General features: G+C 40.6%; 1 protein-coding gene across 4 annotated transcripts in view; it reads right to left on the reverse strand.

Annotated features, from left to right (window-relative positions):
- The window catches only part of LOC124605536 (GATOR complex protein WDR24), a 139397-nt gene that overhangs the window by 97088 nt on the left and 17213 nt on the right, over positions 1 to 25096 (reverse strand). For all 4 annotated transcript variants that reach the window (XM_047137288.1, XM_047137289.1, XM_047137287.1 and 1 more), the window contains one exon: positions 16111 to 16333. In XM_047137288.1, coding sequence (XP_046993244.1) covers positions 16111 to 16333 — 223 coding nt within the window. The remainder of the gene's footprint in view (positions 1 to 16110; positions 16334 to 25096) is intronic.

The raw sequence follows: 25096 nt of genomic DNA on the forward strand, positions 1-25096 counted from the left end.
AAGCTCAGAAACTTGTTACAACTATGACTAATTCCACATCATAAGCACAGTCTTAATACATTATTAGTCTGGAATCCTATCCTCACATTAGATTTTTTTAATAATGTACAACTTTGTCTGAATATTTACACACCAATATATTTCATTTTCCTGTTGCTCTCGAACTGACTGTCTATGTTCTTCTGTCTTGCTTCCTCCTTTTTATTTCTTTTATTACAAGTATTCAGACTATCATTCGTAGTGTATATATTGGCTACTACAGCTGATTTCAAAATATACAGTTCTTTATTTATTTCATACTGTAATATACCACTTCCTGGCCAACCATATATGCTAGCCCTATTGTAGTCACCTTAGCCAGTTTCTGGTTGGGGAATGAGCCTTTTTTGAGCCTGGAGCTGATAGGCCGGTCTTTCCCCACTCCTCCTAATTGGGTAGTGGCAAGAGCCTACATAGCTTGCAAGGTGAGTAATTTCCTCATAATGGCTGGTGTTTTCCATCATCCACCGCAGAGAAAGTTCTTAAGGTCCTGCCAGAAGGCAGCACCTTACAGAAGCACTGAAAATAATAGCAGGATATGGACAATGAGAATGTCTACATTCCGCAATTGTTTCGATTGGCTGGAAAACATACATGTTGTATAATTTTGTGGCACAGTTTGGAGCCCGAGAAATGGGGGAGTCAGCTGCTTTGTTTGCATATTTCTGAAGTCAGGATTATGTGATTCTTCATGATCCATGAAGTTATTTAATGCAGTACAGAACACAGAGAGGACCGGAAGTGCGTTCCTGGGTGAAGTGCAAAATTCTGCTTAGGCATTTTTCTGTTTCTCTTGGCAAGTGTTGTGGAATGGTGACTGTAGACCTGTTCAGTAAAAACAGAGACCTTAACAGCGCAGCATGGAGCCATCAGCTAGCAGGAGATGGTGTCGGATAAAAGTGACAGATTTGGCTACAGTTAATTCTTTTGTAAGCTTATGTTACCACACCTGTCACACCAGACCCCTTACTGGCGATAAACATAACGAGAAGCGAGGCACTGACTCATCTTGTTATGATTCTACTTGCCAACACCTGGAGGCATGGGTCCAGCCACTGAGCGATGGCGGTCATATGTCAAAGCGGTAGGTGGATCAAAACAAAATGTCCAGACACTCTGTGACCAAAATGGTACTGAAACAGAGGATGACAGACTAAAGGCTGAAATACTAAATGTCTTTTTCCAAAGCTGTTTCACAAAGGAAGACTGCACTGTAGTTCCTTCTCTAGGTTGTCACACAGATAACAAAATGGTAGAAATCGAAATAGACGACAGAGGGATAGAGAAACAATTAAAACTGCTCAAAAGAGGAAAGGCCGCTGGACCTGATGGGATACCAGTTTGATTTTATACAGAGTATGCAAAGGAACTTGCCCCCCTTCTTGCAGCGGTGTACCGTAGGTCTCTGGAAGACCGTAGCGTTCCAAAGGATTGGAAAAGGGCACAGGTCATCCCCGTTTTCAAGAAGGGACGTCGAACAGATGTACAGAACTATAGACCTATATCTCTAACGCCGACCAGTTGTAGAATTTTGGAACACGTATTATGTTCAAGTATAATGACTTTTCTGGAGACTAGAAATCTACTATGTAGGAATCAGCATGGGTTTCGAAAAAGACGATCGTGTGAAACCAGCTCGCGCTATTCGTCCACGAGACTCAGAGGGCCATAGACACAGGTTCCCAGGTAGATGCCGTGTTTCTTGACTTCCGCAAGGCATTCGATACAGTTCCCCACAGTCATTTAATGAACAAAGTAAGAGCATATGTACTATCAGACCAATTGTGTGATTGGATTGAAGAGTTCTTAGATAACAGAACGCAGCATGTCATTCTCAATGGAGAAAGTCTTCCGAAGTAAGAGTGATTTCAGGTGTGCCGCAGGGGAGTGTCGTTGGACCCTTGCTATTCACAATATACATAAATGACCTAGTGGATGACATCGGAAGTTCACTGCGGCTTTTTGCGGATGATGCTGTGGTATATCGAGAGGTTGTAACAATGGAAAATTGTACTGAAATGCAGGAGGATCTGCAGCGAATTGACGCATGGTGCAGGGAATGGCAATTGAATCTCAATGTAGACAAGTGTAATGTGCTGCGAATACATAGAAAGAAAGATCCCTTATCATTTAGCTGCAATATAGCAGGTCAGAAACTGGAAGCAGTTAATTCCATAAATTATCTGGGAGTACACATTAGGAGTGATTTAAAATGGAATGATCATATAAAGTTGATCGTCGGTAAAGCAGATGCCAGACTGAGATTCATTGGAAGAATCCTAACGAAATGTAATCCGAAAACAAAGGAAGTAGGTTACAGTACGCTTGCTCGCCCACTGCTTGAATACTGCTCAGCAGTGTGGGATCCGTACCAGATAGGGTTGATAGAAGAGATAGAGAAGATCCAATGGAAAGCAGCGCACTTCATTACAGGATCATTTAGTAATCGCGAAAGCGTTACAGAGATGATAGATAAACTCCAGTGGAAGACTCTGCAGGAGAGATGATCAGTAGCTCAGTACAGGCTTTTTTTGAAGTTTCGAGAACATACCTTCACCGAGGAGTCAAGCAGTATATTGCTCCCTCCTATGTATATCTCGCGAATAGACCATGAGAATAAAATCAGAGAGATTAGAGCCCACACAGAGGCATACCAACAATCCTTCTTTCCACAAACAATACGAGACTGGAATAGAAGGGACAACCGATAGAGGTACTCAAGGTACCCTCCGCCACACACCGTCAGGTGGCTTGCGGAGTATGGCTGTAGATGTAAATCAAACAGCGACATCAGTATCACATCAAGGACGGTGTGTGCAGTGCCACCTTGTGAATCTGACTAGCAACCTCTGTACTAAAATCCTGGATCATAGGGCTCTCTGCTTGATTCTTTTATGGTTCATTCATATGCTAACTTGACTCTGCTCCCAAGACGTTTGTCACTTGTTGGTACTCGGCCTAGCTATGTACACAGACCTTGGATGGAACTAATGATCACCATTGTCATTAAAGTGATTTATTCTATGTGTACTTATTTATGTGTGTAGCTACACTAATGGCAGTGAATGGGATCACTATTCACGTGTGTTTTTTAACAAAGTTGCAATGTCGACAGGCATGTCTTGGAGGTTTCTCTTCAGCGTTCACGGCAGCTGCTGGAGAGCGAGAGGTGGTTGGAAATGCAGCAATAGGAACACAAGGCAATGTTTGACAGAGTGCTGACAGGCCTGTTAATATAGCCTCAAAATTTCCCACCCTTTCTGCCACCTTTCCCCGCCTACGAAGAAGACAGAATCATATGAGGAACACCTAGAGCAATATTTCACAGCCTTCAAGGTAATTTACACCGACTCTCTCAAAGCTCTCTTTTTGTTGTTGATATTTCTCCAGATGTACCACTTGTTAGGAAAGTTAGCCTCCTTGAGGACCCTACATCTCTGTCATTCGAGGAAATGTTTCATTTTTGACTTCAAGCTTACCCATGTGATTTCCAAGAGAGTGGTGTTTTGCCGATGCAGGAAACAACCCCATAAATTTTAGCAGAAGGGCTGCAGAGTTGCAAGGTTTTTAGTCAAAAGTATCATTTTGTTAATGCACAATCTAAGGAATCTTATGTGGACACAATAGTTTGGGATGCTATTATTAGGTCAGCCTGCGATAAAGGCATCTGCTGACGGGGAATTGCAGTTCAAGTAGTTAAGAAGTTAAAAGAAGTAGTTAAGGCACCACAAGCATTTCAAATTTCCTGGGCTGCAGGCCATCGGTTATATCCCTAGTCTTAGATGATAGAAGGCACACACATTCCAGCACCTGTTTTGGAGACAGACTTTGTGGCAATGCAACATGCCCAGCCACAAGCCCCTGCCGTCCAGTCCAGCTTGTTTCATTCAATATGACCAGCTGGCCTGTCCTCAGTGTTGGGCTACTTGCCATCACTGTCAAAAGCAAGGACATTTAGTACTTGTGTGCAACTACAGGTCAGCTCCAGCTGTGACTTTGAACTCTCAAGCTACAGGCACTGATGTCGTTGGCCAAGTGTATGACAATCTTGCAACTGCTTCTAACAAAATGTTCATTAATGTGCATATCGGCAGCATGCCCCCTTCGACTTCAAGTGCATACCAGCACAGAAGCATCACTCTAACACTTCCTTGCACCTTGATTCCCCTCCAATGCCTTCTGACAACAAATTCCTATTCTTTGATAGTTTATTGCAGAGATGGCATACAAGGCAGTGGTGGGCTCACTGATGCTCCTCGTAGTGGGCAGTGCGTTTATGAAAAATTTGTTTCACTTGGATGCTTTCACGGAGTCTGGATTCATGGTTGCCAACTTGAGACATTTAATGTCTGACCTCGTTCCCTACTACGAATTGGATGATATGTGCAAGGAACATTACATCCTTTATTCGCAACGCCACAGATTATGCATCATGTATCACCCTGAAATTCACAGCGTGACCTCGTATCTTTTATACCAAGCCTATGCTACTGGCACTTTGTGATTAAGTAAAAGAACTAGATAGGCAGGCAGCTTTAGGTGCCTTGGAACCCATACCATCCAGTCAATGAGTTACTTCATTAGTTATTATTAAGAAACCAATGGCAAGCTCCACCTTTGCAGTAATTTCAAGGTGACAATCAATTCGCTGTCTGTGCCCAATACATATACCATTTCCCGTCTGGAAGAACACGTAACAGAACTGGTGGGGGGACATTATTTTTCAAAACTGGATTTATAAGAAGCATATTTACAGCAACCACTTGATGAAGAGTTTCATCAGATCCTTGTCATCAATATGCCATATAGTTCTCTACCAGTACAGCCACTTGGTTTTTAGAGTCGTCAGCGCTCTGGCCTTTCTTTGAACATTACTTGGAGCAGCTCACATACCTAATCCCTTGTTGTACCTACTACCTTGACGACACTGTCATCGCTGGTCCCACCAGTGAAGACCATTTTCACAACCTTTTGCTTCTGTATCAGACATTGCGGGACATGGGTATCAAGTGCTATTTGGATAAGTCTTCCCAACCTTCTACTGAATACCAAGGGCACAGCATTACCCATCGGGGGTTTCAGCCAACAAAAAAGACAGTAAAGAATATCAAGACCCAAAGAATGCCAATAAAAGTTTGTAGTCCATCACATCATGGATGCAATGAAGTGCTCGGAACTATCTCATTGACGATGTGACAAGAATGCCCCAATGCTGTATCAAGATACATCAGTTGCTATTATCAATGATTTCCCTGCAGGATATGGAAATAGACAAGGCACAGACTCTGATGCGTGTTTGAGGATGTGAAATGCTTTGTCACACTTTTGATCACCATACACCTTTGGAGGTGTCACACTGTCAAAGGCTTATACTTGCTGTCAAGTAGGAAATTTACTCTTTTTGCCAAATATGAAACTTAGATTGTTGATTTAAAGGAATATTTCATTAGATAGCATTTCAGGTCCACATTCGGCAAATTAGTGAATACCGTAAAAAGGTTGTGCAGGTGCTTATATGTATTAGCATCCATGGCAATTATGTCAGCAAGATAATCGCGACACACAGGAACATTATGGAACAACTGTTCTAGACAGTGCTCAAAGATAGTGGGGACATTGGAAATTTCAAATGGAAGCCTTTGATAATAATATCATCCAAATGGTGTGTTCAAAACTGAAATATCTGTTGCGGGTCTGAATGCAATGCAAGTTGTAAATAGACACCAGTTAGGTTGACCTTGGTGTGGCATTAACCTCGTTTCTGTTTAGAAACTCTTCATGACGAGGGATTGGAAATATTTATGCAAAAATTTGATAATTTATTGCCTTGATGTCCCCACACAGTCTAAGGGAGCTGTGTGCCTCCTGGCCTACTACCAGAGATACCAGGAACTAGATGAGATGGGCACAATGACATTTTGTTTCTGTAAGTGGTCATGTTCACTGTAGGTCTGTTGTGACAGGTGTGGAATATGGGTCAAGCTCAGAGAAAATGGGAAACTGAGGATTGCCTTACATGAATCTGGGTTTGTATGTATTTTATGCAGCCTATCCCAGGAGAAAAGAGGTCTGAGATCTTTGTATATAATTCATAACGGCTTGGAATGGAATCTTAGTTTTCTTGTTACTAAATGAAAGCACCTAGACTAAAAATATTATCTGTATTCAATCAACTAATGACTAAAAGGGAAACCTGCCTAGCTACACAATTATCTGATGCTTCAATTTGAATTGCTACTTTTATCTGTATTGTCCACTTTACGTTGTAAATTTTTTGTCAAATGGTTGTAATGGAGTTGATCCAACACCTACATAAATATTCCAATTGACATCCAATGTAGAAGCCCCTGTGTCCACCTGAGTTATCAAAGATCAGTTAATCTATTAACAATTTTTATAGATTCCCCATTTTGGGTTTATTAAAGTTCCAATTTTATGCACTGAATCACTACTATGCAGCTTTGTGGTCTTACAAGAACACAAGAATTACAAACACTGCTAACATGACCATGTTTCTTACAACAAAAGAAAATTTTGTATTACTTTCGGCACTGATGGAGTGGGTGGTGCACAAAACACACTGTACAATAAGTCAGTGCAATTTGGGATGTAAGTGATGCTGGACTGTGATTAGGATAATTGGAGGAAGATTCCGAACCTCAAAAACATGAATGCATGATTCCATGATCTCTGTTGTTTACTATTTCTATCCAACCATAGCCTGCTTCCCCATCAAATGAACTGATTGTTTATCCCTTCTGATCAGGCAACTTTTCAGTCTTTTGTGAGAATTTGAAATTTTGCACAATTCTGAGAACTTCATGGATCCAAAGACTTTAACACCTGGGTATGAACTTCTTTGGCAAGTGCACACAGTCCCCAGTTATGGAAACAGCACGATTGTTTGCATTGTTAATATACACACAAATAATTGCAATGACGATGGAGACTCAATCCTTTAAGATCTAATACCCAGTCATGATACAATTCAGATTGCAATTTTTGACAGTGGTAGACTTCTAATCTGGAAAAGGTTGTATGCATTTTGTAACTATAGTACTCTGAAAGTACACCCAGATCTTGGATAACAACAACCTGTCATGATCATCTTCCTGTGATGACCAAGACAAAAGGAAAAGTTTTTGAAGAACAGTGTCATTTACCTTGAAAGTGTTGAAATTATAAAGTAGTTGATGCAAGTACGTTTACTAGTCATCAGTTCTATCCTGCAGTGACAGGAACAATGGAACCACAGGTGTCATTGAGGATGCAGCTGACCACACAGCTAAGTATTACAGTAGTATGGCCATCCATTGCTTGTTGTGTACCTCAAGAGATGCGAGCTGTTTATAAATAACACAAGTCTGATGCACAGAACCAAGTGCAAGTTTATTTGTTGGTAAACAGCAAGTGAGAACCCAGCCAACACAATAAACTGTAGCAAATCCATGGAATAGCCAAGAGTTGTCACTGGGGAAGTGGCTGGAATGTAGCATAGTAACATAAATCAAGCAAACACTTGAGGCTACCTGTGCAAAGGAGTGCCTACTTATGCCACCCCATAGAGCACTGGTTGCAGCATGTCGGTTTATGTGGAGATAAGGGGCAAGCCCACTGTCTGGAGTGTCACTCTCTGTGTAAGTCAATGGAGCAGTGTATCATCAGTGGTATAGTCTGAAAAACCTTGTCATCCAAGCCACTTTCACTGTGGCTGAGGGATACAGCACTTACCACTAAGAGAAACAACATGCTGTTAAGTGAGTTTTCTGACACGTGATCATACTAAAATGTTTTGTTTCATACATGGTGCTAGACATTGTCCTTGCATGTGACTGAAGAATAGTCTATTTGCTCTCCTTGGTAAGAAAGCCCCTTCTTTGAAAAAAAGTGCTGCCTCCCCTATTTTGTTATATAGCTGCTGATTATCTACTATTAATGATTTTATATCTACCTGATTATAATGGTATTTTTCAAAGAAAAAATTATTACATTTATAAATAATGAGCCCTGTGTAGCGTACATTATTACTACTTGTCATACAGCTTTATAACAAACACAGCCAAATGTCACTAAAAGTAATCAATTATTGAAAATATAATGTAATTGTATAGATAAAAATCAAGTTACCAAGTGACAGCAGGTGAAAACACATGCAAAGGTATTAAAATCTGCAGAAAAAGGGCAGGTCAGGTTGAGGAAATGAGGAGAGTTCAGAAAAGTTGCTCAAAACCCCGCATCAGGGGAGGCTTACTGAATGGTATGAGAAGGAAAGACAAGATTGTTGGGGATTGCACCACACAACATTTGAAAGTATGAGAGCTTAAAGATGGAATATAGGGTCATAAGCCAGACAGAGATTACTGACAAAACATTGTGCATTAATAAATAAGAGTGGAAAGCTAATTGCACTGTATGTGGTAGAGGTGGAGGGCGGGACAAAATAGAAAGGTCAAAAAATGAAAGATATAGCAAACTAAGGGGGAGTGGAGAAAGGAATAGTTACTGAGAAGAAATGCTGAGACAGAAAAAATCAATGTAAATTAAGGCCAAGTGGGTGGTGAGAACGATAGACATGTTGTAAAGCCGGTTCCCACCTGTGGAGATGTAAGAAACTGGTGTCTGGGAGAAGAATCCACACGAGACATGTGGTGAAACAGGCACTGTGGTCACGACTGTCACACTGTAGAGCCGGCTCTCCAAAAGGATATTATGTGTTGCCAGTATACACCCTCTGCCCATGCCCACTCATCCTAACTGATAACTAGTTGGTAGTCATGCCAACATAAAAGGCTAAGCAGTGTTTCCATAAGAGCTGGTACGTGACATGTGTCGTGTCAAGGCAGCTTTCTCTTTTGATGGTGTATTTTTTGACATTTATACGGCTGGAATAGAAAGTGGTAGGAGAGTGCATAGGGAAAGTCTTACAATGGGGATGGTCACAGGTGTAGGAGCCACAGGGTAGGGATATGAATGCAGGAGCAGCATAGGATTTGGCAAGAATATTGTGGAGACTGGGAGATAGATGAAAAGCTATTCTAAGCATGTTGGGCAAAACGTCGGACAGAATGCACTTCCTTTCAGTGCATGATTTTAGAAAGTCACAGCCTTATCGAAGTAGTTGATTAATACAGTAAAGACCAGGATAATACTGAGTGACAAGATGTGCATTCCTCAGTGTTTTTTGGAGGGATTAGCAGTACCAGTTTTGGATGTAATGGCCTGGGAAATGTGCTTTTGAACTAGGGTAATTACATCCAGTGAAGGCTGAGGTGAGAATGCTAGTGTAATGCTGTAAAGAGCCTGCATCGAAACAAACACGTTTGCCTTGAATGCTATGGCTGCATTTCGGCCTGTGAGGCAGGAGTTGGCAGTCGTGTGCATGAGGTGTGCTTGCTTGTGTATTTGAATTGTGTGTATTTTTCTTTTGCTGATGAAGGCTGTGGCTGAAAGCTTTATGTAAGTGTATTTTAATTGTGCCTGTCTGCAACTTAACATGTCTTCTTTATGGTAAGTGGCAATTTGTCTTTTCCTAAAGTGTTGATATTCCTACCTAGAGGTTCCATTGTTTGAAAATGTAAGTACTGTTGTTTGTTAGTACGTTTGATGTGAACAGAAGTGTGCAGCTAACCCTCAGTGAGGACGATGTCAACATCAAGGAAAGTGGCATAGTACTCCATGCCACTTTCCATGGAGAGCACTATCTGAAATTTAACTGGGAGAATGTACTGGGAGATTCCAAGGATTTGAATGAGCCAGTCTCACCATGAGTCTTTATGGCAAAGATTTTGCCATCACATCTAGAATAGCTTTTCGCCACTCTCTCAATCTCCACAGTATTCTTGTAGGATCCTGTGCATTTCTGCACCCATTTCCCAATCCTTTGGCTCCTACCCCTATTGCCAAACCCGCTATATGACTTGTCATATCCACTCTCCTACCACCACCTACACCGCTCCTGTAACTGGCAAAACATATACTACCAAAGGGAAAGCCATCTGTGAAATGACATACACCATGTACCAGCTGTTATGAGAATACCGATCAGCCTTTCATATTGACATAACTAACACCAAGTTATCAGTTAGGATGAATGAGCATAGGCAGAGGATGTAGACTGGCAACACACAAAAATTCTGTTGTAAAGTGTTCTCTACAAAATGACAGTCATGACCATGGTGCCTGTTTCACTGCATGGGGTACCTGGATTCTTCCCCCAGACACGTTTCTGAGAAATACGCAGATGGGAACTGGCGTTACACAATATCCCTGGTCCTCACGACTCACCCTACCTTAATTCATGTTAATTTCTTCGGTCTCAGCATTTCTTCTCAGTAACTTTTCCTTTCTCCACTTCCTTTTAGTTTTCTGTCTCTTTCATTATCTGATCTGTCTGCCCCCGCCCCCCCCCCCCCACACACACACCTCTATCACATACAATGCACTTAGCTTTTCACTTTTATTAACTCACGCACGGTGTTTTGTCATTGATCCCTGTCTTGCTCTTGATCCTATCTTCCTCCTTTAAGCTCTCAGGTTTTCAAATCTTGTGTGGTGCCTTCCCCTGCACTCTGTCTTTCCTTCTCATCCCACCCGGTATGTACCTCCTGATCCATTGTTCTGGGTGACTTTTCTAAACTCTCGCCATTTCCTAAACCTCACCAGTCCTTTTCTTTCAGCACCCTTCCTTCTCCATCAAAATTTTTTGCCAGAAGAAAGAGCCACTGGATCCAAAAGCTTGCAAACTTCAATACCTTTATATGTACTATTGTTGAAAAACCAAGTTTGCCGAGATCGCTAGTAATTCTTTTTATTACTATTACCAGTTTCAACAGATCTACGCTGTCATCAATGGGTCTGAAAATTACACAAAGAAACATCCCAAGTGAAGATGGCTCAAAAACATATGATTTCATATAATCACTGTGTACATTACTGCAACTTGAGAATGTTGTATTAGGCATACAAACATTTTACAACACTGAAAGTCACATAGTGGTGCATCAAACTGTAATAAAAAGTGGGGTGGGACACCAGCATGACACAAATGAAATACCACATGATTAAACATAAAAATGTTGTACTGATGTCCAAGCATACAATAATCACTTGCACCACAATAGTGACTTAGCTAATATAATATTTTCAAAAATAAGTAAGTACACAGTTATATACATATTTGTGTCTGATAACTGATAAATTATGATACATGTGCCACCCTGTCTCATTAAAATTATTTTAGGGCAATTTACATAAAATTTTAATTCAGATTCACTATGTTTTGAAAACATACAGTGTCATTTTTTAAATAATTTAAAATTTGCAATGAAATATACATTGTCATCCTTTACATGTAAACTTCTAATAACTGTAGTTCAATGTCATTTTTTACAGTAAGTTTACAATAAATGTAATTCAGATTATTCATCAACACAGAGCTGTACCAAAAGTCCTGATAGAAAAAAAGTCAGGATAGATTTGTCAAAACTGGTAATTGTAATAAAAAAGACTACTAATGATCTTGGCAAATTTCATCCTTCAAGAATAACATAACCTTCAAATAACAGCCACCGCCACCCCACAGCTGACGCAGTGTCAAACATATATAAACTTTATGCGCGTTTTCTCCTGCCTTCGTTTGGTGAGCATATTTTTTATCTATACATTTACATTATATTTTCACAGCTAGATGTCAGGTCGTCAACAGAACTTGAATGTTGTTCAGGTAATATTTAGAAAGTGACTAATGAAGTCTGGTTTTAACTGTTTCTGAATTGGTAGGCATTCCCTAATTCTTGTTTTATGTTAGACAGCAGCTTGTTGAGTATCTTACTACCAGAGTACATAACTCCATTCTGAACATTGTTCAAAGAGAGAAAGTCTGCATAGAAATTATTTTTGTGTCTCGCATTGTGCCTATATACATCACAATTCAGTTGAAACTAATTTTTAGTATCAGCAACAACAAAAATTAAGGATTAAAAGTAAGGGAAAGTAAATATGAGAATTCCAAAATCCTTAAAAAGGCTTCTGCAAGATATATGATTGTTCACTTTACGTAATATTCTTACTGCTCACTTTTACTGAACAAACACTTTATTCACTTTAGGTGTACTGCTCCAGAAGATAATTCCATAACACAACAGTTAGTGAAAATATGCAAAATAAGTAGGCTGACCAGACATCCCCATTTTGCTGGGACAGTCCTGGTTTTCACATAAATGTCCTGGCATCCCAAGAAAATCATTCAGGACACATAGTTGTCCCAGTTTTCAATCAAGAAACAAAATATGTGCAATAATATTTCTCATTTAGTTAAATATTTATGAAAAACAGGTTTCCTAAAAGTAGAGCATTACACAAATATATATATTTACAATACCCCCCTATAGGCCTACTGCACTTGGTTTAACTGATCTTATGCCCAAAAAAAGAATAACATCTATATTGAAAAGAAAAGCAGGTATCACCTACCCTTGCCTCTGACTTGACAGCTTCCACTTTGTGGCCCTCAAGACAAGTAAAACCAAAACCAAAGGAGGTATGCATGAGCATCGCTGAAACCGTTTCTCCTATTGGAACTGCAGCCATATGAAAGGTAATTTTTGTGAAGAATGTGAGCTATGCAGCATCTGTTAGCAGTGCTTACTGAATATTGTTTGACGTACCCTACCAGTCTGTGGTCAAATGAAAACTTAAATTTTAATGGGAAATGTATAATTTGTATCTGATTATTGATTAGTACCATTACACAATTTTTAGGATGAACAAATTGTACCTAAATAGCTAGTAAGTGACTAGAAACAGCAGAAAATATATCCAGGTTATTACTACAAAAAAGTATATGCCAGTCTCTCTCATTTCTGAAGAAAAGAATTTTATTGATTTATAATGTACCTACATGTTCCTTTCCAATTCACAAATCAAAGATAAATTCTCGCCATGGGTTCTTCAGTTGCTGCATGATCATAGACCTACTATAAATTTGAAAATCATGATAACTGACAAGAAAGGTAAATGTAAGTGTAGTAATGAACTTAGGGATAAAGTATAAACCCAAGTGTCTCAGAATTTTCTCTTTGAAATCTCGTCAGCCTAAAAATAAGCCAACACCCCTGTCTCTAGGTCAGCGCAACTGGAAATTGTTCTATGAGGTAAATCATGTACTGAGCTTCTTTATTAGTTTACCCATGTGTTGATAACATTTTAACTTGTTATCCAGCTGCACACAGGGATTTTACACAGTGTTTTTCATTCAGAGTATGATCACTAATGTCTTCTGGTGCTAAAAGAGTCTTTGTGAGAGTATGACTTAAGTGAACAACTTGTATGCATCTCCTGCTATCATCCGAACAGTGTCTGCTAGGGTTGACTAGTATGGTTGTACCATCAGCAAACATTACAGTCTTTGAACTGCCCTTTGCAGTCATAGAAAAATTATTTATGTAGGTTAGAAAGAACCAGCACCGATCCCTGCAACACTCCACATGATTTGTTGCCCTGTTCTGAACTTATTTTCATGCCACACACACACTCTCGTTCATTCACTCACACAAATGCAACTCACACACACATGACCACAGTCTCGCTGTCAAGGCCAGACTCTGGCCTCAGCAGCCAGACTGGTTTGTGTGTGTGGGTGTGGGGGCATGTGCGCACGAGTTTGCGCGCGGGCATGTGCACACACATGGCCAAATTTTACTTGTTTGCAGGCTTTTTCTCATGCCTATCTGCAAAACAGGATAATTTTTCTTGCTCAGGTCTGCTAGAACTTCACCTTGTATTTCTTTGTGTGTGGAGAATTCTTCACAAAAGCCAAATTGAGAGGCAGTTAACAGTTCTATTCAGGTAAATGAGTCAGTAATCTATCAAAGGCCACTTTCTAAAACTCATTTTAAGAAATGGTTTGCTCACCTCCAGTTTTGTAGATGGTTCCTACTACTGCAGCCCCCTATATATTGCTCCCGTGAGGATAGAGAGCATAAGATTAGATTAATTACAGCAAGCAAGGAGACATTTAAACAATCATTCTTCCCATGCACATTATGCAAATGGAACAGGAAGAAACACTAATAACTGATACAATGGGATGTACCGTCTACCATGCACTTTATAGTGGTTTGCAGAGTACAAATGTAGATGCACATTTAAAACTTTCACAAAATATGCCCGAGTCATTGACTTCTTACAAAGACAGCTTAAGATCTGGCACTATCACATTAGCACAAGTTTTAATATTCTCCTAGAAACATCACCATAAAGAGTGGTTGTATTTTTTAAGCTAATGTGTCATGGTGGGGCATGTGATGTCTACAGAAATAAATCTAATGCAGCACTTGCAGCCACTGCAACACAGGAATTATTCAATCTGTGACCAATGATTTGAAAGTGTCACCATTTCTGTCAATTTTCTGGGAGCTCAACTTCACCAGTTCAAACAAAGGAAAAGGGAGAAAAAATACGAATGTACTATGGTACATCTGCTTCTTCACACAATTTGTTTCATGAAATATGTATTGAGCTTCACTTTAGTCTTAAAAGCAAAGTCAGTACTGTGGGTCTAATGTGTTCTGGAGATCATACATAAAGAAGTTGTCAATAAAATTCATACTTTTGTGTTGGGTGACTGCTGAATGAAGATTCACATGATAAATACTGTACTGAACAAGCACTCTAAGGCCCCATTGTACATTTTGATTTTAGTAATATGTCATGAAGATGGGCATACCAAATGCACTGTGATGATGAAATGTAGAACTGTGTGTCCATTTACTAGCTGTACTTGTGCATCTTCAAGAAGTATGTTACAGTACACAGAATTCAAGAAAAAAAAGGTTAACTGAAACAGTGGTTATGTTTCTTTGTATTGATGCTGCCAAGATGAATACTAAGAAGAAGAAGAAGAAGAAGAAGAAAACTTTGTGAGCTGGGAAAGGATCAGAGTCTGAGGCATCGCAGCCTTCACCTGATATGGTGTATGGTAGGGGACGGGGGAAGGTGAGAAACTAAATTAAGATTGTTGTAAGGACATTTGCAACTAGTCCCCATTTATATAAGAACAGTGTTTTAATCACTGTATCATCTAGCTCAGGATTTACATATAATTATTACTTCTCATGAAATGGAAGAGATAATTATGTGTGTTATATTTTTAACTGGATAAATTCCACACAGAATAAATCAAAAAGAACAAAAAACATCATCCATTTAATGACTCACCATAAAAAGGACACACTTACACATCTGGAATAGCCATGGCCAAAAGTACCAAGTTACACCACGAACTGCAATCTCATACACACTGTTCTACAAAATTGGCCTCTTGTTACTATTTCTCTTCACATACTTGAAGAGCACCTATAGTTTGTGTCAAATTCGTGTGTGTGTGTGTGTGTGTGTGTGTGTGTGTGTGTGTGTGTGTGTGTGTGTGTGTGTGTTAGTTATCTCCGAAGGAGGACACTGTCCAAGACCTTAGCAATGTTTGTAGTGTAGTTTATGTGCCTATCAAGCTAATCTATATACCTTTATTCTCTTCATGATGAATATGGTATATAACAGTTAGGAGGACATGTAGGAAATAAAAGATAAGAGGGTATGGGAGAGGAGGATAGAGGTGTATGAGAAGTAGAAAAGAGTAACATTTATTTTTGAACTGATAATACAAAAAAACTGCAAAAATGATATACACAGACAATATAAATAACTATACTACACTAGCCAAAAACCCTGGATGGAATAACAACAGTGTTATGGGAAGGATAGATTGCTAGTAAACATGCAGTGGATACACTGAGTTGCAAATGGTCACAACAAAAGACTGTGATACATTTAAGCTTTTAACCACATGACCTTTTTCTGAAGCTCAAAAGTATATCAGTCTGTTTTTGCTGTGCCTGTCTACAACTCAATGTCTCCTCTGTATGCTGAGTAGCAATCTACACCTTCCATAACAGTCATTATATTATACTAGAAACTGTTTACAGGGTGCTGTTGGGGGGGCAGTTCTCAACAGCAGTGGTGCTGTTGCAAACTTGTAGACAATATACTCATAATATGAATGAATCAATTACACACCTGTGGTATGTTCTTGCAGTTTCTCGTGTTCTCAGATCAAAACACTTCATTGTTCCATCTTGTGAACCAGATATAAGCCAGGTTGACTCAGCCGGATGGAAACTAACTTTGTTTACTGTACGTTTGTGGTCAATAAACACATGGTCTTGTTTTGATCTTGAAGGACGGTTCAAATTCCATACAACTACTGCCCCATTTGTTGCAGCAGTTGCTAATATATGGTCTGTGAACAAGTCATATACTTTTGTACTAACACTGGCATTATCAATGTTGCTGTTGTTTCTATACATATGGTTATTTCTTATCTGTCTATGTTAGGCTCATGGCTTACAAAGTTAAACATACCATAAAAGAATAACCACTAAAAATTATTTCACATAATATTACGAGGTATATCATTGGGCAGCATTATTTAATGAATGTATGATTGTGTGGACTGGCGTATTGAGACAATTGTAACAGTTTGATTTTACCAACAGCCTTTATGATGTGTGTTCAAGCACTGGATATGCTGACTTCTAGGTACATATACAGTACATTTATTGCGTCGGATACAAAATTCAATTGAGAAAACTAATAAAATTGATGAAAACAAAATGGCTGGCCATCATTTACCTTCAAGAGATCAAATTTTTAGTACTGATGATTGAAACATTTACTTTAAGTGTTTTCTGTTTTAAGAGTTTCTATGAACATTACTCACAATTTTGCCTTCTGAAGGTTAATATTAGCCACTCATTCTGTCTCCCTTTAATTTTATATTACCTTTACATACTGTGTAAATTTTATGCATATACTTACTGGTCACATTTATACATAGTAACTGATTTTTTTTCCCTTCAAATAAACTGCTACACTCTCACATATCATTACAGCGTGGAAGCGTGTAACAAATATGTCTGAAAAGGCCATGCACAGAATTGCAGTTTTGGGGGTCTTGGTGCTAAGTTCCTATTTGAGCTAGCAACAAGAGGTAAAAATTTTTCGGTTTAGCCTGGAGCAGCAGCCATTTGTATAGCCATTCGAACATTAGTCTTACTGCAGCTAAGTAACAGTATATTGAGCAAGGTTTGAATGATGAACCGGGGCTGGGGCCCAGGCAAATTGTGCATATCAATTAATTCCTTCTGCAAAAGATTTCAACTGGGTTGAAATTAATGTTCAGCTAATGGCACAATTTTTATGTGCACATTCAGATTTTACATGCAAAAATGTGCGAAAACCACATTTTCCTGGGAGGTTTTTGAAGTGTGCCACTTCTGTAGTTTAAACTTGAATGAATCGGTTAAAACTTTGCATGAAGGTAGTTAAATTGGATGAAGTCAAAAGAAATTTTGTTTGTCCAATAATTTTTAGCCATTGTGGAGATATGGTGGTTTAAAGTTGATCTAAATGTAGCACATGAAATTCATTCTTGCATGGATTGAATTCACAAAAGTGGATCAAATAAATAACAAGTGAATTCTTATGAGAAAAACTGAAGACTCATTTTCAAAAATCTAGTTTCGTTCGGATATCATGTGCAAAAAACACATTTTTTGTGAGGGTATTTTTCCTTCCACTCACCACTTCCATGTTTCAAACTTGTGCAAATCAATTCAAATTTTGTAAGACGGTAGACAAAATTGTGTAATTATTGGTTGTCCTACTGTGTTTTGAAAGCTTTATCCATTGTCATGTTAAAAGCGACATGGTTTGAAAGACAATAATAAATACCTATACCAGATTAGTTGTCATCTTAGTCAACAAAAACCTACACTGGTTGCCAATTTATGCTGGCCCAATGGCAAAGTTACGGTAGAGTAAAAGTTGGGAACCAGAATGAAAAATGCCCCTACTGTAGCACATAGCAAAGTTAGGGATGTAAAAGAAGGTAACTAGCTTCTCAACTTATCCGGCAGCTTCAAAGCCATTTAAATTAAAACATCTAGACATATTTGCACTTTCTGTGAGTTAACCCTACATACCCAGTACAGTGATCTCCCCTAGTTGCAAGGTTGCAAGGCATTGGCATGCCTGCATCTTGAAATTGAGAGGCTAAAGTCCCTGATCCTGTGTCCAAAATTCATAAGATTCACCACTACAGTAAACACTATCAATATCATATGGCAGAATAGCATACATGTGATAGCTAAACAAGTTTTTCTGGGGGGGATAAAATTTCTGGGGATGGATTTGTTCCGGGGAGGGGGGGGGGGAGCCTAAAACAATTTCTTGATATCTGGTTAGGGGATTTATTTTTTCCCCCAAGGTGACCATTTCTCCCTACAAACCATCCTCTGATACTTTCTGGTGAGGGGTGTAAGAACAAATAAGCAAAAATTTAGTGCTTCTAGAAGTAGGATACATCTAACGTAGGAAGTACCAGAGAATCCGCGTGCATTTGAAATAGGAAGTATCCCAGAGTGGAGATGCATGCATCCTAAACTTTAATGACATGCATACTGCATGACATGACAAATGCCTTGTTGTATGACATGATGGCATGTGTGATGTTATGCGACATGACATCATGTATGAAGTTACTTTACTTGATGTTGTGGTTGCAGGAGAGCCAACACCGTGTTACTAGAGGAGGCCGAAAGGCACGTGTTTTAGCTCACGCAGGCTGGCGTGAGGTCTGGAACAGGACAAGGAAATTAGAATTTAGAAAAACGGACATAGCTGGTGGAATACTTAACCTTAATCCATTAATGATGAACGTCGCTTTTGACGGTACATGATTCACAATATCAATAGGAACTGAATATGGCGCCTTGCTAGGTCGTAGCAAATGACGTAGCTGAAGGCTATGCTAAACTATCATCTCGGCAAATGAGAGCGTATTTTGTCAGTGGACCATCGCTAGCAAAGTCGGTTGTACGACTGGGGCGAGTGCCAGGAAGTCTCTCTAGACCTGCCGTGTGGCGACGCTCGGTCTGCAATCACTGATAATGGCGACACGCGGGTCCAACGTATACTACCGGACCGCGGCCGATTTAAAGGCTACCACCTAGCAAGTGTGGTGTCTGGCGGTGACACCACACTTGACATGATGCATTATATTTTGTGACACAGGTACTAAAACCGACAAATAAAAAAGCTCGAATACATCTACATTTATACTCCGCAAGCCACCCAACGGTGTGTGGCGGAGGGCACTTCACGTGCCACTGTCATTACCTCCCTTTCCTGTTCCGGTCGCGTATGGTTCGCGGGAAGAACGACTGTCTGAAAGCCTCCGTGCGCGCTCGAATCTCTCTAATTTTACATTCGTGATCTCCTCGGGAGGTATAAGTAGGGGGAAGCAATATATTCGATACCTCATCCAGAAACGCACCCTCTCAAAACCTGGCGAACAAGCTACACCGCGATGCAGAGCGCCTTTCTTGCAGAGTCTGCCACTTGAGTTTGTTAAACATCTCCGTAACGCTATCACGGTTACCAAATAACCCTGTGACGAAACGCGCTGCTCTTCTTTGGATCTTCTCTATCTCCTCCGTCAACCCGATCTGGTACGGATCCCACACTGATGAGCAATACTCAAGTATAGGTCGAACGAGTGTTTTATAAGCCACCTCCTTTGTTGATGGACTACATTTTCTAAGGACTCTCCCAATGAATCTCAACCTGGTACCCGCCTTACCAACAATTAATTTTATATGATCATTCCACTTCAAGTCGTTCTGCATGCATACTCCCAGATATTTTACAGAAGTAACTGCTACCAGTGTTTGTTCTGCTATCATATAATCATACAATAAAGGATCCTTCTTTCTATGTATTCGCAATACATTACATTTGTCTATGTTAAGGGTCAGTTGCCACTCCCTGCATCAAGTGCCTATCCGCTGCAGATCTTCCTGCATTTTGCTACAATTTTCTAATGCTGCAACTTCTCTGTATACTACAGCATCATCCGTAAAAAGCCGCATGGAACTTCCGACACTATCTGCTAGGTCATTTATATATATTGTGAAAAGCAATGGTCCCCTTAACACTCCCCTGTGGCACGCCAGAGGTTACTTTAACGTCTGTAGATGTCTCTCCATTGATAACAACATGCTGTGTTCTGTTTGCTAAAAACTCTTCAATCCAGCCACACAGCTGGTCTGATATTCCGTAGGCTCTTACTTTGTTTATCAGGCGACAGTGCGGAACTGTATCGAACGCCTTCCGGAAGTCAAGAAAAATAGCATCTACCTGGGAGCCTGTATCTAATATTTTCTGGATCTCATGAACAAATAAAGCGAGTTGGGTCTCACACGATCGCTGTTTCCGAAATCCATGTTGATTCCTACATAGTAGATTCTGGGTTTCCAAAAACAACATGACACTCGAGCAAAAAACATGTTCTAAAATTCTACAACAGATCGACGTCAGAGATATACCGTATTTACTCGAGTCTAAGCCGCACTCGAATCTAAGCTGCACCTGAAAAATGAGACTCGAAATCAAGGAAAAAAAAATTTCCCGAATCTAAGCCGCACCTGAAATTTGAGACTCGAAATTCAAGGGGAGAGAAAAGTTTTAGGCCGCATCTCCAAATCAAAACAAAGTTGGTCCACTGTAATATGAGACAATTTAGGTCAAATGAATGACGATACAGCTACAGTAGTTTGGTTCGAGTCGTAAGCTTAGCAGTTAAGCTTTACCAGGTAGCCATTGCTATGCAGCAGGCGCTCCGTCCGTATTTATACGGGTACCCTTCGTTTTTCACGTGCTTCGTCTGGTTTGAATTGATTGCTTATTTTTATTTGATCTGATAAGCGCAGTTTTCTTTGTTATAGGTATTTACGTCACTCTACGCTGAAAATGCATTACAGTACTGTGTCATGCATTGTTTGTCGTACTATGATACTGCGTGTTTACGGCCTGTCGCGGCTAGCGGCATGGCTTGCTTTTGTGCGGGCTACCGCCGCTTACAAATAAAGAGAGAGAGAGAGAGAGAGAGAGAGAGAGAGAGAGAGAGAGAGAGAGAGAGAGAGAGAGAGAGAGGAATCGACTCATTAGCGAAACAATGGCAAGAGACTGCTACTTGTTGTTACTTACACTGCTGCTTTCTTTGATAATGATCAACAAGAACCAAATAATAGACTGCGTAATATAGAAGATGTTCTGAACAAGAGTTTAGCGAAAATTTTTCTCCGTTTGAAAATATTTGCAGGTGTCTCTCAAGTACATTACATTCTGCACAGAAATTAGAGTCATCTTATATTTAAAAATCTAGTCAATTGCAGTGCTTCATTTCTGACTGTATCACTGTTTAGCATAAGAATAATACGAATATAAACATGACATGATATGTATATTCTTCCGCGTTTGCTGTTGTCTCACTCTAGTTTTGTGGTTTATTACGCAGACAGGATTTAAATGAGATAGCAGCAAACACGAAACAATACATGGCAAAATGTTTATATTCGTATTATTCTTATGGTGACGAGAATACTGCATGTGATTCACAATTTATAAAAGTTCCTATTAGCAACCATCTCTTCTCACAGATAGGAAAAAATTCAGAACGTAGAGTTGGCCATATTGACAAACATCCTAAACATTCTTGCCAGTCGGGTTTTCGTAGTACATTGAAATGCTGCTACATTCGAAGAGGAACAATACAGAATTTGTATTTACTTCATTGGATAATGTATGAAAATGCAGTGGCCGAAACTCGGTGCGGAGAAAAAAAGCTTGTCTTCCACCTTTTTTTTTTTTTAAATTTATTTACTGACGCAGAGGTTTTGGCACCAGTATTTATCTTTGTGCCTACAAAGCATGCCTGTGTAGCGCTACATATATCCGACGGCAGAACTAAGTTGTGGCGGCACCCACCGACATTTTTAAGAACTTCCGCTTGCTTTGCACTCGATTCTAAGCCGCAGGCGGTTTTTTGGATTACAAAAACCGGAAAAAAGTGCGGCTTAGATTCGAGTAAATACAGTAGGTCTATAGTTCTGCACATCTGCTCGACGACCCTTCTTGAAGACTGGGACTACCTGTGCTCTTTTCCAATCATTTGGAACCTTCCGTTCCTCTAGAGACTTGCGGTACACGGCTGTTAGAAGGGGGGCAAGTTCTTTCGCGTACTCTGTGTAGAATCGAATTGGTATCCCATCAGGTCCAGTGGACTTTCCTCTGTTGAGTGATTCCAGTTGCTTTTCTATTCCTTGGACACTTATTTCGATGTCAGCCATTTTTTCGTTTGTGCGAGGATTTAGAGAAGGAACTGCAGTGCGGTCTTCCTCTGTGAAACAGCTTTGGAAAAAGGTGTTTAGTATTTCAGCTTTACACGTGTCATCCTCTGTTTCAATGCCATCATCATCATCCCGGAGTGTCTGGATATGCTGTTTCGAGCCACTTACTGACTTAACGTAAGACCAGAATTTCCTAGGATTTTCTGTCAAGTCGGTACATAGAATTTTACTTTCGAATTCATTGAACGCTTCACGCATAGACCTCCTTACGCTAACTCTGACATCGTTTAGTTTCTGTTTGTCTGAGAGGTTTTGGCTGCGTTTGAACTTGGAGTGAAGCTCTCTTTGCTTTCGCAATAGTTTCCTAACATTGTTGTTGTACCACAGTGGGTTTTTCCTGTCCCTCACAGTTTTACTCAGCACATACCTGTCTAAAACGCATTTTACGATTGTGTTGAACTTTTTCGATAAACACTCAACACTGTCAGTGTCTGAACAGAAATTTTCGTTTTGATCTGTTAGGTAGTCTGAAATCTGCCTTCTATTACTCTTGCTAAACAGATAAACCTTCCACCCTTTTTTTATATTCCTATTAACTTCCATATTCAGGGATGCTGCAACGGCCTTATGATCACTGATTCCCTGTTCTGCACATACAGAGTCGAAAAGTTCGGGTCTGTTTGTTATCAGCAGGTCCAAGATGTTATCTCCACGAGTCGGTTCTCTGTTTAATTGCTCGAGGTAATTTTCGGAAAGTGCACTCAGTATAATGTGACTCGATGCTCTGTCCCTACCACCCGTCCTAAACATCTGAGTGTCCCAGTCTATATCTGGTAAATTGAAATCTCCACCTAATACTATAACATGCTGAGAAAATTTATGTGAAATGTATTCCAAATTTTCTCTCAGTTGTTCTGCCACTAATGCTGCTGAGTTGGGAGGTCGGTAAAAGGAGCCAATTATTAACCTAGCTCGGTTGTTGAGTGTAACCTCCACCCATAATAATTCACCAGAACTATCCACTTCTACTTCACTACAGGATAAACTAGTACTAACAGCGACGAACACTCCACCGCTGGTTGCATGCAATCTATCCTTTCTAAACACCGTCTGTACCTTTGTAAAAATTTCGACAGAATTTATCTCTGGCTTCAGCCAGCTTTCTGTACCTATAACGATTTCAGTTTCGGTGCTTTCTATCAGCGCTTGAAGTTCCGGTACTTTACCAACGCAGCTTTGACAGTTTACAACTACAATACCAATTGCTGCTTGGTCCCCACATGTCCTGACTTTGCCCCGCACCCGTTGAGGCTGTTGCCCTTTCTGTACTTGCCCAAGGCCATCTAACCTAAAAACCCGCCCAGCCCACACCACACAACCCCTGCTACCCGTGTAGCCGCTTGTTGCGTGTAGTGGACTCCTGACCTATCCAGCAGAACCCGAAACCCCACCACCCTATGGCGCAAGTCGAGAAATCTGCAGCCCACACGGTCGCAGAACCGTCTCAGATCCTGATTCAGACCCCCCACTTGGCTCTGTACCAAAGGTCCGCAGTCAGTCCTGTTGACGATGCTGCAGATGGTGAGCTCTGCTTTCATCCTGCTAGCGAGACTGGCAGTCTTCACCAAATCAGATAGCCGCCGGAAGGCAGAGAGGATTTCCTCGGATCCATAGCGACACACATCATTGGTGCCAACATGAGCGACCACCTGCAGATGGGTGCACCCTGTACCCTTCATGGCATCCGGAAGGACCCTTTCCACATCTGGAATGACTCCCCCCGGTATGCACACGGAGTGCACATTGGTTTTCTTCCCCTCTCTTGCTGCCATATCCCTAAGGGGCCCCATTACGCGCCTGACGTTGAAGCTCCCAACTACCAGTAAGCCCACCCTCTGCGACCGCCCGGATCTTGCAGACTGAGGGGCAACCTCTGGAACAGGACAAGCAGCCATGTCAGGCCGAAGATCAGTATCAGCCTGAGACAGATCCTGAAACCGGTTCGTCAGACAAACTGGAGAGGCCTTCAGACAAACTGGAGAGGCCTTCCGTTCAGCCCTCCGGAATGTCTTTTGCCCCCTGCCACACCTTGAGACGACCTCCCACTCTACCACAGGTGAGGGATCAGCCTCAATGCGGGCAGTATCCCGGGCAACCACAGTCGTAGTCCGATCGGGGGATGTGTGGGACGAGCTGGCTGTCCCCGACAAACCCCCATCCGGACCCCCACAGTGATGCCCATTGGCAACAGCCTCAAGCTGTGTGACCAAACTGTTGTGCAAAGAATGTCTGAACTAATCTACAGAGAGCGCAAACAAATCGACACAAAATTTAAACGGTTATTAAAATACAAGATTGCCTAGTAAATGCAGTAATGCTGCTACTTGCGCACTGCTGACACACTGCTCGGCGGCAGAAGGAGACTACGCGATTTTACACTATTCAGGTACTAAAACGCGATGCTACAACTCTCAAATACTATAATATGCCCGAAATTTATGAATTAAACAATGCAAGTACCAAAAACACGCAAAGAAGTTAAGAATTAAACTATGTAACAAATGAGTGAGCTAGGAGTATACGACTTGCTGCTGCAGCTGCTCATCCAACGGCGGCAGAGAGCACACTGACTGTGACTGACTGTGACCACAGGCACGAATATGTCATGATGTTTTTATTTAAATGTCTTTGAAGCTGTCCAGTAAGTCATGAAAATAGTTCCCTTCTGTTACATCCCAAACTCTGTCCAGGGCATATTCGTCATACTCACATTTTTCATTCTGGTAACACAATATTAAAACACAACTTTCATA

This window comes from Schistocerca americana, chromosome 3 (genome assembly GCF_021461395.2).
Source record: "Schistocerca americana isolate TAMUIC-IGC-003095 chromosome 3, iqSchAmer2.1, whole genome shotgun sequence".
In the NCBI taxonomy this organism is placed as follows: domain Eukaryota; kingdom Metazoa; phylum Arthropoda; class Insecta; order Orthoptera; family Acrididae; genus Schistocerca; species Schistocerca americana.